At 42.2% G+C, this 13,832-nt stretch overlaps 1 protein-coding gene across 11 annotated transcripts in view; it reads left to right on the top strand.

Moving 5' to 3' along the window:
- Nucleotides 1-13,832, top strand: part of NAV3 (neuron navigator 3) — an 805,693-nt gene that overhangs the window by 540,072 nt on the left and 251,789 nt on the right. For 10 of the 11 annotated variants that reach the window (XM_068276636.1, XM_068276638.1, XM_068276635.1 and 7 more), the window contains one exon: nucleotides 3,809-3,877. The exons of the other annotated variant lie outside the window; for it this stretch is intronic. In XM_068276636.1, coding sequence (XP_068132737.1) covers nucleotides 3,809-3,877 — 69 coding nt within the window. The remainder of the gene's footprint in view (nucleotides 1-3,808; nucleotides 3,878-13,832) is intronic. 11 annotated transcript variants of the gene reach the window in all.

Genomic DNA, 13,832 nt, shown 5'->3' with positions numbered 1-13,832 from the left:
GAACCCGAGGTGGGTTTGAAGAATATTATCTGCATACAGAGGCTGGATCTGCCTATACAGCCCAGCCTCTGTTGCTATCCCAAACCTCCCTAAGGTCCCCCTGCACTCTGCAATCCCTCATAAATCACAGCCATGCTGCTGACAAACAGCTTGTCAGAGATGGCTGTGTTTATCTCTATAGTGTCAGTCTGCTGCTCTCTCCGCCCCCTGCAGAACTCCAGTCCCCGCCTGCATCCCTTCCCTCCCTGCTGATTGGAGGGAAGGGACGGGGGCAGGGACCGGAGCTATGCAGGAGGCGGGGAGCAGCTGAGACTGACACTACAGATGTAAACACAGCCTCACAGCACGGCTGTGATTTATGAGGGATTGCAGAGTGCAGGGGGACCTTAGTGGGGTTTGGGATAGCAACAGAGGCTGGGCTATATAGGCAGATCCAGCTCTGTATGCAGATAACATTCTTTAAACACACCTCGGGTTCTCTTTAAAAAATAAAAGTACAGTATACATCTTTACAGCTGACCGTATAGTACATTTTCATATCATAATAAATATATTGAGACCTCACTAAAAGCAAAACTGAAGATTACCTCATTCACACAGCTTAATAAACAAAAAAGGGGAACAACCGAGAGCCCACTATAGTGTAGTATTTTAGATATTGAGTCAAAAGAATGAGTATGAAAAATGGCCACTCACAAGGGTAGGTTACCTCCTAGGTAACCACTGGTAACCACTGTATACGCTGATGGAGAAGTTCACCTGTTTCCACTCAGCTTAAGAAGTCGCTCTCTGTAGGAGATGGGCTGACACCCCTCCACCAGGGTGAATAGCTGAAGTAGTATTAAAATGGAAATGCCAGTATACAATAAAATGTATTACAACCTGTTTAAAAGGGAGGCAGTGGTGGACTTACCTCCCCATTGAAGACTTGATAAAAGTATATGAGATAGAAACAAATATTTAATGATCACTCCAAACATGCTGCAACGCACTTTGCAGGTCTATAGTCTGCTTCCTCAGGCAATAAAAAAAGGAGCAATTGCAATAAGTCGAGCCAAGGCCAGGTAACTCTTCATGAGATGAAGAAGGACCAAGATAGTCAATGTACGGAGCATGTTTCTAGTCTTACTAGAGGGACTTTGGTATCGCATGGAGACAAATGTTTTCCAGGCATGTACAATTCTCTGTTCTTGTGTGTGCGTGTATATGCATGTGTTTGTGTGTATTTATTTATTTTAAGAAAGAGAGATTTCACTCTTGTGCAGAATATTTCGGTGTCGGGACCAATGTATAGAGAGAAAAGATAGCAAGTGCCCTTGACCATTTTGGATAGAGAGGGGAAGGAACACCTGCCAGCTGTTTCATTGTCTGTGTCCCTGTTTGAGCAGGTTGGGGCTAGGGGTAGGTCTTCCTTATCTTTCTGATCCTGTGACTGGCACAATTTTATAGTTTTCAGTGTAACCAAGCAACTTGGGGTGACCCAGACCACTAGGAATGTATAGGAGGCTAAAAGAGACTGAAAAGCCCTCCTACTAAAAAACAATGCTTGATGTGATTTGCCCTCTTAAAACAGAAGGAAATTTTGCAAGAATTCAGCTTTAAGTGAACATTTTGGGTCACCCCGAGCTGCTTGGTTATTCTGTTGTACTATCCCATACAGCCATATCAATTCCTGCCATGTACTGAGGAGGACCAAAAGTCTCAAACAGGCTGTCTACATGTGGGGTTGATGTGGCTCTGTAAAATGTAAAGCTATAGGCTTGCTAGACACCAGCGGTTCTGGATACTATCCTGGCTTACAAGGGCATAAAGAGATAATTTGCATATTCAGCAGAGGTGCATTGTGGGTAACCACAAATGTTCACTTACAGCTGAATTATTGCACACCACACAATCACACCAAGCATAGTTTTCAGTAGAACAGATGTTGGGAATAAAGTTGCAAAGCAGGTGCCAGCTCTTGCAATAACGGTTAATCGGTTATATGATATGATATGGGGCATATCCTCACTCAGACAGTGAGGAAATTTCATCTCATATCCAGTTATGTCTATGACAGGAAGTACCTGACACATTCTAGTTTTTCTGCATTCTACACAAATAAAAGAGAAAAATCTTGTCATGGATTCTGCCTAACGCATTGGTAGCATATGCCTAGCCTGTGATTTTGTTTCTTTGAAGTATCTTTCATGACTTTCCTTTCTTTTCCTTCAGTGTTTGTAAAGCGACATTGAGCACTGAAACTGTCACATGCTTTTTTATTTTGTTTGCCTTCAAGAATTTTCTTTTCATAATGAAAACAAGCATACATTTTGGTCTGTGTAACCCTTATTTGATGCATTTACCTATGGAAGCTTGAAGCATTGAATTTATTATTTTTATTTTCTTACCCCTTTTTAGCTAAATGATTACTTCTGTTACTTTAATCTTCTCAATGTAGTTATATAACAGAGCTATACTTTCCCTTTTCCCATAGTCCCTATGGACCTGATTCACATAGCTGAGTAAAACTGCTCAGGCAGCACACAGCAATATTATCGGTACTAACTCCGGCAGAGTACCATGTGTTGCACAATTAGCGCGACCTGTAGTACGTAGGTAGTGTGACTTGTTGGTATGTTAATGTGCTTTTAACCCATTAGCAGATTCAATAGAGTTAGAAAGCTGAGATAAGTCACAGCTTTTGACCTCAGTGGACAGAACTGGTAGTGCTGTAAATTCTTGGAATGCTTTGATCTCTCTCTCTGCTAGCAGAAAATATAGAAACTGAAAGCAGAAGTCCTCTTATTGTCTCCCACTGCACCCTAGTGACAAGTATAATACACATTACAGCAGTAGAAGCAAGGAAATGTAACAAGTAAGACATAAAAAATGTGCTAAAATGAATTGCCCTGGAGCACTTGCAAGCCTCTAAATAAATTGGTTGTTAATGGGTTACCAAAGCATTGCTCACATTACTCATGTACGACGGGTCGCGCCAATTGCACAGTGCATGATACTTTGCTGTCATTGGTACCAGTATTATTGATATGTGCACTTCCTGCTGCGCATTCACTATGAAGTGACTATACTAGTTTTCTCACCTGTGACCGCACTATTGTGTAAGGCCTTACACAGTGTCCACTTCTTCACTTTGCGGAAACACATCCGAATTGACAGACTGTGAATCAAATGCAATTTTCTATCCATGGAAAAAAAACACAAAACCTTGGAGCATTTTTTTCCCCCGCATGCCCATCTGTATTTTTTCTATCAAAATAAGTTGAGCGCACACATGCTTTTTGATGTGAACTAACATGCATGGTATGTCTGAGAAAATATGCATGGAAAATGCATATGCAAACACAGTTTACAGTGTGAAAAGGCCTGTGGTCCCTGGAATGTGGCAGCTTCGAAAAAGAAGGAAAGGTTTTAGATTAGCTGCAAGAAAAAAAAAACACACTAGTGTGAAAACTGCTACTGTCCATTCTATGTGATACATTTAAACTTTATAAACATGTCAGATGAACATTTACATCACTAGCTAAAACAAAGGAGTTGTTACTTTATTGTATTCCATCCTAAACTGACCGTTGAATCACATCACCTTTGTTTTCTTGCTTCTTAATCACTTTACCTGTTACCTCATGTCAGCCCATTCTATGTGACTGTTTCTAATGTACATGTCTGTCAACCTAGAGCTACCACTACATTAACTGTGTACCTGTAGTGCAGTGTATTGTTCCACCCATTTGCATAGTGTTCTGTGTTTTCTGCTGCATGTTGTTGAAAATGCTTTTATTTAATTGTTCTGTTTCTTCTCACACAGTCTGGCAGCCAGATATGCAACTCAGTCTAATCACAGTGGGATTGCAACAAGTCAAAAAAAGACTTCTAGGTCAGTTGTCAACCAATTTATTGTGTTAGAGATACCCAACTAAAGTCATCCACCCTGAGTTCCTATTTCGTAGACTTAATCAGATGTTAGGCAGTTCATTATACTTTCAAAACATATATAAACATATATATTTATACTATTGCCGCCAGGCAGTCGCTTCCAAAATAATTTAGCAACTGTTTCAAACTGTGCTGCATGCTATTCCTAAAAGGCTATTAAAGATCACTACTGAAACAATACCTTGATTTTATTTTAAGGTTGATAAGTTTGTTTGAAAACCTGGCAGCAGTCACAGCATAGTAGGGCCTTTATCAGTTACAATCTAATTTAATGCTGAAAATATATAAAATACCAGCCAGATAGAGGAACGTTACTAAATGCATTTGTGTCTATAAACAGTGATCCATTCTGCACGGCTTGCAATCTGCCATAGTAGGTAATGCTACAATTAAATCATGGTCAATATGCATGGTCACATGGTTGGGAATGTCTATATTGCTTCTAGCTACTCAATTATTGCAGGTGTGGAAAAGAGCTAGAGCCCCTGCTTTGTGTAGTTGTTTACTCCTACAGTAGCATTACTCATAATGGCAAAGTAAATATCTGCATGAGCTATACTGGAAAACAGAATACAGACCCCCAACCTAGAAAATAAATGCAATTTGTGCCTAAGGTCAATTTTGTTTCACTTTTGCCTTCAATACTTATCATAAGCAAAATATTAAGTGGTTATTGCCTCATCCTAACAACTCAGCAGGACTGGTTATCATAACAATTATGATCGATAACTTCAGGCTTTGCCAGGCATCTCTAGCCATCAGAAGAATCTTTTGATTAATCCAGTAACTGTTCTTAAAACTTCCCTTGAGACAACAATGTTGGTGCTGTGGTGATCTGCTGAGTACATAGAATCATGCCTTGTGTTGTTATCTTCTAAAAGAAAGATTAAAGCCTGGTACAAATCATCATCCTTGATGACCAAAATGATAATTTGTGATTCTTCCAACTAAATAGCTGCTCATTAGGATTGGGCAGGCTGCTGTCCCATATAGAAGAGGAAGGGAAGAAGAGTTTGGAATTTTTCCACTGAGGGAACAAAGCCAACCAGTTGGTGGTTTACAGAGTTATGTTGATGCAGAACATGGGGTTGTCTGTACAGAAATCAGACTGTCAGCTAAATAGTCATGAAAGAACAGTCATTTTGGTCTTATATCTACAGTGGTCACATAGACTGCAGATTACACTCTACAGTAAGCTTGTAGTAATGTCTGGCCAACCTTCACCTCATGTATGTAGTCAGCCTTAAACATGGTTGTCTCCTTAAAATTCACTACCCTCATGTAACAAGTCAACCATATTTCTTGGATTTATTCTTTCAGACAAGACACAAACTGATTGAAATGGTAGTAGTGGTGTTTTTGCGGTGTAGTCTGCAGACAGAATACCATTGTAATTTCCAACATTTCTCCAAACAATCAGCTATGCCTGGAAAAACTGACGCGCTGTCGGCTGACTTGTGTATTTACACAACTTTGTAATCATACCAGTATGACATTGTCATCTGTGAAATGTAGAGACTGCTTGGGATTCATGTCAGTGCTCCTTATGTTACAGTGATGCTATGTCTTAAATATTATTTTCTGATCATCTTACAAATTTAAAACCACATTTAGATTACATGTCTATAGTTTCCATTGTCAGTAGTGTAATTTCATCAACCATTGCTCCAAACGTGTCTTTATCTGAGTCATCAGTTTAAAGCATATTAAAAAAAAATATAGTAATTAGAATATGATGGTTGCCATCTTTTTTCCCTTTTAAAATGTCAGTTGCCTGGCTGTTGTACTATTGCTCTGTCTGTAATATTTTCAGGCCACTGAAGCTGATGAAGCGGGCATAGCCCGAGAAATGCATTGCAAGTGAGAGGGTTTTTTTTTCATATTTAAATAAATTAATCTCTTCAACTTTCCGTTTTTGGAGTAGTTCTATGGAGAGGTAAGTTCACCACTACAACCCACTTTTAAACCATTTTTAATTGTTTTAGTGTATGTTGCCCTCTCTGTTCTCAATAACTCCCTATCCACCTTTGGTGGAGGGTTTGTTCCCTTAAATCCAGAGAAAGACTTTTATTCCCAGTTGGGCTGGGCTCATTTTCCCCACCTGTGAATCAGCGGGGCTATTCTCAGTGACCCATGTCTGTGAGTATAATTCACTGCTAGTTGGTTGTGCACACATCAAAATACTACACTATATTTGGCTGTCACTGACCCAAAACGAGTATGCAGATCAGGTGATCTTACCCACTAATTACTAGAATTACTAGATAAATTGTATGGTGTATAGGCGCTCCCACATAAAGTGACAGACAAAGTTCCAATAATTATCAAAGGTCCTCCTCCACACAAAACGACTTGGATTTTCGTTTTGTGTGGAGGAGGACTTTTGATAATTATTGGAACTTTGTCTGTCACTTTATGTGGGAGTGCCTATACACCATACAATGTATTTAAAATGTAACTGGGAGAACTCTACCACGAGGTTTCTGGCTGTGTAACATTAGGAAGCAGCGCAATTATATTGAATACATATACTAATTAATAGAGCCAAGTTATCAGCATGACAGCTAAGCAAATGGAAATATTTAAAATTGAGCATTAAAGATAGCAGCATCCAGTGGCGTAGCTAAGGAGCCAAGGGCCCTGATGCAAGTTTTACATTGGGGCCCCCTAAGCACTCTATACATAACAATTGATACGGTGCACCAAAACCTGCCAATGGCAACTACAGTGTCAGGGGGGCAAGAAGGGGATGGGGAACAGTTTGTTAATGATTATCACTATTCAAAGCATCTATAGAAGGGATTATTATGAGCACAGGGCAAATAAACAACTAATACTGCAGTTCTGGTAAGGGCCCCGATGCGATCACAACCTCTGCACCCCCTATTGCTACGCCCCTGGCAGCATCCATATCATTTTAAGTCTCCTTGAAAATATAATGACCAGCCCACTTTGCCCCATGTGTTAGGTTGATGCAGGATTTTTTTTTCTATTTTAATAAAATTGTGGATAAGACTGATATTTGTAGTTCTTTATGATCACTTCTATTGTCACTCAGGGAATACAGGGTGACACAATTGCAATTAATAGATATGTTTCCAGCTAGCAGAAGAGATAAGGGATTTTGTTTTCTTGGCCCTCACAGTCAGGGATGGTCGTAGTCAGCCAACTTCGCTACGCTGGGACTACACGTAGTTTTACGCAATTACGCTTCGCCAAACTACGGCTTTGAAATCAAATATTCGCTTTGTATGCATTTCGTAGACTACGCGTTAAAATACGCAATTAGTGAAGCATATTGTATGCGAATGCTTATGGCCATATGCAGAAAAATTTACGCATTAATTCCTCTTTAGAGGCTTACCTCAGGAACTCTTCTATGCGTACATTCCCCTTTCCAATGCGTAAATTTGTAAGCATACAATCGCATGCGGAAAAATAGACGCGAGTAATGCATTCGTAGCTCACTATGTAATACACATGTTAACTACGCATAGTGGCGGTACTTCGCTATGCGTAAATCGAGTGTGCTTTCTCTCTGTCTCTCTTTCTAATAAAAACCAGTACAAATAATATTTATAATTTACGGTAGTTTATATTTTCCAAAGATGAAACCTCCTTTTTAAATTCACTATCTTACATTCCCCAGTGATAAATGCTAAGGAAAGAGGAATTGAGTGGAAATCTTCCCAACTTTGACACTGATAACAATAATAAACTTTTTTTCCCTGTAGAGAGGGGAGGGACGGTTAGTTTAGGGTTGATCGCAGTCTGTGGTAAGATAGGGGAGATAGACTCACTTCCTGTTCAGGACCTTTTATATGTAACTAGTACTGTACTCATAAGATTCAAGAAAAAAGAATAGTTTTCAGGTGAGCCTGTTGCATTATTGATGTTTTCTCAAGGGATTTATTCATTTAATATGTAGGAATCGGTTAGTTTGTGTTTATAGGCCCATATTAATAGACTACAGTGGAAGACTAGAAACGTATCTCTTTTTTTCCTTTTTTTGAGTTTTTAAATAAAATATTCTGTTGGTGTCCCTGGATTGAAGATATCCTTTACCTTCCTATCTATGTGATGCTTGGAACTGGAACACAAAATAAGGGCAGTTCTAGTCACATTTTCTAATGGATTCATATAAGTTCTAATGATATCAGATGCTCTTGCAATCCCTGTTCTATTCAAAGCTAAGAGAAATAAGTATGTTTAACAAGACTTTAACTGCAAGAAACATTTTTCCTTAGACAGCACAGTAAAGCATTTTCAGTCAGTTAGCTGACCTCATTTTAACACTGTGATGTTCACCAGTTCTTTTCTTACTCAGTCGTTTAATCTTACCAAATTATGATTAGCTGGTATTGGGTTACATGTCATTATTTGTCATCCAATGACAAAGCAGTGGTTTGCGAAATCAGAAGTGCACAAAATTATTCTGGGAAAGCTTTGGTCACCGCATCTGACATTTGATGCTGTTAATCACAAAGGATGTATCTGTTCCAAAACGCTTAATAAGAACACATCAGAGATTAAATCTTTAAAGGGAAGTTGAAAGAGTAACCACTTTTTTTGGAGCTCTAGAACTCTTCAGCTAACTTCAGGCTTGTGGATTTGGCAGTATTTTAAAATCATTGAATGAATTTCTCTCTTTGCTATGGCTTGCACATATGTGCTAATGGCCTGTAGTAGGTTGAGAAGTGTGAAATGGTAGTTACTGGCCCAGAGTGAGCACTGCAGCTACTTAGCTTCAAGGAGCCCCACCCATTTCTTATTTGCTTTTAGAGGCCCAAACGTATTGGTGTTCCAAAGTTCCTGGTTACTTACATGTCCAAGAAATGGGTGTTGTTGCTGCTTCTCCATAGGATGAAGCTTTTTCCACCACATCATTGAGTTTGCTACTTCCCTGTGGAATGTTTCCTGATGTAACTTATTCATCAACCAATCTTCTATTCACATAGGGCCAGTATTTCTTCACTGTCATTGCACTTGTCTTGCAGTTGGGTGTAGTCCATGACTGACACATGTGACAGGAGGCAGGGCTAATCGTCCTCTTATTTTCTTACGGGGCCTATTTCTTAATTACTGTTAGTAAAGTGACAAGAGGGAAAACTGATAACAGTTAGGTGACACTATAAAAGACCACCTCTAGCTGTAGAATCAGACTAAGTCCTCCACCTACTCCCTCCTTAATTTCTTGTCAATGGCTTTCGAGCCACAATCTCGCTTTAGGCATCTTCTTCAATAACAAATGTAACAACAACATCATAATCATTTTTAACTTGAGAAGCTTCACACATCCATCATAATTTATACATGTTCCTTGATGGGCCAACATTTTTATTATTTTGCACAGGCTACATTATTTTTTGGTAGTGATCAGAAGGGTCTGCCTGTCTTTCTGATACCAGTGTACTGGAATTATGTGAAGACAATGTACTGTTATGCCTGGAGCAGGATGATCTGCAGCCTTCCCACATGATAAAAGTGTGTCTGATATTGTTAAGCTTGGAGGTGTATTCTCCACAGTCAGCATGCAATGCATAAGCTGACGTGAAGGAGGTACACACACTAGCACAAGGAATCAGGATATCCCCAGTTTAGTGGAGGAGAGGACTGACTCCAATAGGAGATTGTGGCGCACAGAGCCGGTGCAGATCTGACAGCCACAAACAATGCTTTCGTTATAACGTCTCAGCGCAAAGTAGCGCTGAGCGCATAAACCAGAACTGAGGAGGTCAGGACAGGTAGACAGAATGAACGCTTGCTAGCTAGCGGCTACTTAGCGACAGCAAGCGTCCAAAACCAGACAGACGAAATGTATCGCATTGTGGGTGCGTGATGACGTAGGGCTGTGAGTCGCGCCCCCCGCACCGAGAGGAGAGCCCGGACATGCAGCATGGCGTATAGCCGGAGGAAGTGATCCCAGGCTCCACGGAGATAGGAGACCCGCAACCCGCAACCGCCTCGCACACGTTCCCCATAGCGGCAAGAGAGCGGGAAACAGCCGGAGAAACTGGGGAGGCCGAGATAGGAGAGAGCGGATAGGACCTCTGTGGTTCCCCTCGTGGCTCCTTTGTTTTCACTGGTGTGAGGTAACGGCAGGAGCAGCGGAAGAGATAAGCAGAAGCCCTCTTGGGGAAAACATACCATAAGCAGCAGAGCCCGGCGTGGCGACCGGAGCTGGAGGCAGGTAGATCCAGCAGATCCAGCAGAACTTTAAAGGGGCCCCTTAAGTGTCCCCTCCCCCCCCCGGTGAGTAAAAAGCGGGGTGAGAACAACAGAGAATGGCGGGAGGCACAAAGAAAAAAGGAACAGAGGTGGGGAATACCCAAACCTCGGGCACGGCAACTGGGGTGCCCAGGACCCCGCAGAGAGGAGCGGCGGAGTTTTTTACACCTATGCCAGCTGGAAGCCCACGGGAGAGGGCCACGGAGAAAGTACATAGTTCGGTGGCCGGTGGGACCCCACAGAAGCTGGGGGGGGGAAATAAGACCGCAAACCTGGAGGAAGTGTGGCAATTCTTAAAAACACTACCCACTAAACACGATTTAAGTGAGCAGACAGAGAAGATCTTATCAGCCACACACAAGGAGATCACAGCATTAAGGAAGGAGCTAGCAGCAGCAGTTGCTAGAACTGAGACTTTAGAGCACGAGATAACAAAAATTAAATCTACCCTACTGGAATTACAACAAAGCACAAGTAAACAGGGGTCTCTGAATAGAACTCTGAGCTCACAAATGGAAGATATACAAAATCGTGCCAGACGATCGAATATCAGGATCCGAGGCCTCCAGGAGTCGGTGAACACGGAGAAACTGCGGGAAACGGTACAAGGGATTTTTAACAGAGTACTTAAGCGCCCAGAGGAGCAACCCATTGTGATGGATAGAATACATCGAGCTCTAAAACCAACGCCAAAAGGAGGAGAAAAAGATAGAGATGTGATCTGTCGTCTGCACTACTACGCAGAGAAGGAGGCAATAATGTCCGCAGCATGGAAGCACCCGGAGATCACCTTTGAAGGGAAACAGATACAGCTTTTCCAGGATTTAGCTGCCTCAACCTTGCAACAGAGGAGAGCTTTAAAACCGCTGGTCCAGGCCTTACAGAAAGAGGGGGCTTCATATAGATGGGGTCACCCCTTCTCGATGATCATCAAAAAGGGAGCCCTGGTGTTTGTACTAAGGGCCCCGGAGGAGTTGCCGGACCTTTTCAGGGCCTTAAACATCAATCCTGTAGGAGTGCCAGAATGGGACCCTGAGACTATTATGATGGGTAAGACGCGGTAAGACCGCCGAAATTAGAACATGACGTTTATATGCCGTCCCCTAAGCCCCACTAATAGGGGGTAGATGGAACGATGGGTGCTCTCCTGGGGCTGGTAGCCTGATGTCAATAGACTGTTATGAGAATAGCTCTCCGCTGATGGGAACTTACGGAGCACATCCAGAAATAAGTTGTCCCCTGGATGAGGAATATATAAGATAAAGATACTGTCTGAAACATGTTATCCGTGGCATCCAGGATGAATGGGGAAAAGGGAGGAGGGTGAATATAGGCATAGGGGATGAGGAAAGGGGTTTAACGGTAAAACAGTGAATTGGGGGGCCAGACCGAAAGAGGGGAGAGTTGAGACGTGGTCCGCCTGGGGGGCAGGGGCAAGGCGCCTGTGCGGCGCAGGCGGACAGCGTGAGGAGAGAGGGGGGGGAAGGGGGGTATGTAAGTATTTAATGTGTGTATCACGACAGAAAAATAGGGAGGTGTTAGGGCTAAGTATTTTTTCTAAGGGGAAATATGTTATTCATAAGAGAGAGGGGGTAGAGTGTTCCATAATAAAGAAGCTAGGAGTAGTCACATGGGGAGGTTAACCCTTTAATTTTAAAGCAACACACCAATATGGGGGTGGAGAGGGAGGGGAGGAGGTAAACACAAGATGAACATAATAGGCTAAAAGGTGACAAGAAATGGGGATTCACTAATAATCTATACTGAGGTTAATAGTAATGTGTAAAATACACGAGTAAAGAAAATATACAATAACACAGGGAAGATATGAGTAGATCTCCTCTCTCCCCAGGGGGGCGGGGGGGGGGGACCCCGGGACACGGGCCGGGGGGGGGGACTGGTTGCTTCCCCCTGGCCCGTGGACAGGGGGCCCAGGGGGAAATGGGGGGGAAGGGTGAGTGATTTAATAGGTATTTGCATAAGATGTTCACAATAAATTGATTGATATGATGATATGATATGATGATATGAGGGTAGATAAGTATGATCACTATTGATTGATTTTGTTACGCACCATAATCTGTAAAATATACCACTGAGGTTAGGCGGGAGGGGGGAGGGGGGGCTTGGGGGAGGTGGGTCAGGGTGGCACAGACGGGTCCCCCTGGCCCGCGCCCACCAAGAAGGGAGGGGGGGGGGCGATGAGGTTGGGAAGTAGAATTTGAACCCCAAGGAATAGTAGGAAAGAGTTAAAAAAAAAAAAAAAAAAAAAAAAAGGGATAATCTGTTGATGACCGGGCCTTCCTCCCTGGAACTGAATGGAACTGAATGGAGCTCTGTGGGTAACTAGGAGTAGAGATGGACATATTAACGGATGATTATTATAAAATCTAAAGAGGTGGAGAAACTTACTGAGATAAGAATGGGCCTGCTCTTGGGGGGGGGGGGGGGTGACGTGCAGGGCGCGTTGTAATGACCCGACTTCAACCTCCGGATAGAGGTAAAATCTATGAAAGGGGGGGCAGGGTTCCTCGCCTAATGAGAAATATACTCAAATACCCATGGATATTCGAAGGGCAGGGTGTACTGCCTTTTTATCTTTTTTTTTCCTTTGCACTATGGGTGTTCTTTTTCTTTTTTCGTGGCGGGGCACTCTTTCTCTCTTCTCCTTCTGTCTGGCATTCCCCTCCCTCTGAGAAAAATTAACTTAGATCAAGATGCACCAGATTAACATGTTCTCCCAGAATGTCCATGGCCTTAATATCCCAGAAAAAAGGGCAATGCTATTACAAAACCTACACAAAGCCCAAATACACATAGCATTTCTGCAGGAAACACATCTAAGGGGGGACCAACATCCAAAATTGACTAATAGAAGATACCCAGTGGCCTACTATAGCAATAATCCGGAGGCAAAAAGTAAGGGAGTAGCCATAGTGATAGCGGGATCAGTGAGGCTTGAGGAGATGGAGGTGCTCGGGGATTCACAGGTGAGGTTCCTACTGATAAAGGGACTCATTGACTCTCGGAAAATGACATTGGGGGTGATATACACACCCAACTCGGGGCAGTTGGGGTTCTTACAACAATTCTTGAATAAACTAGACGCATTCTCTGAGGGTTCCATCGTGATAGCGGGAGACTTAAATCTCACTCTGGACCCACTTATAGATACATCCTCAGGTAAAACATTTATTGGTCAGAGTACCTTACGGAAAATTAAACAAGAACTATCTAAAAGACAACTAATTGATATATGGAGGATACAACATCCCTCAATGAGAGATTACACATTTTATTCAGCCCCCCATAATTCTTATTCCCGCATAGACTATTTCTTTACCTCGCATAATTTGCTGTCAGAGGAAATAAAAACTTCGATAGATACCATGGTGATATCTGATCACGCACCCATTAAGCTGAGCTTGGGACTTAAAATGGGACAGAAGGGTCAGTGGAATTGGAGAGTGAATGAGTCCATCTTGAGAAATAGGGAAGTAATGGAAAAAGTAGCAGAGGAATTAAAAACATACTTTGAAGTTAATGATAGGGAAGGAACCTCTCCTGTGATTCTCTGGGAAGCCCATAAGACAGTGATAAGAGGGATTCTCATAAGGGAGGGGAGTAGATTAAAGAGGGAGCGAGAGATGGAAGTAAAGAAATTACTG

The sequence above is a fragment of the Hyperolius riggenbachi genome, chromosome 3, assembly GCF_040937935.1.
Source record: "Hyperolius riggenbachi isolate aHypRig1 chromosome 3, aHypRig1.pri, whole genome shotgun sequence".
Classification (NCBI taxonomy): Eukaryota; Metazoa; Chordata; class Amphibia; order Anura; family Hyperoliidae; genus Hyperolius; species Hyperolius riggenbachi.
This window is presented reverse-complemented; position numbering and strand designations above follow the sequence as displayed.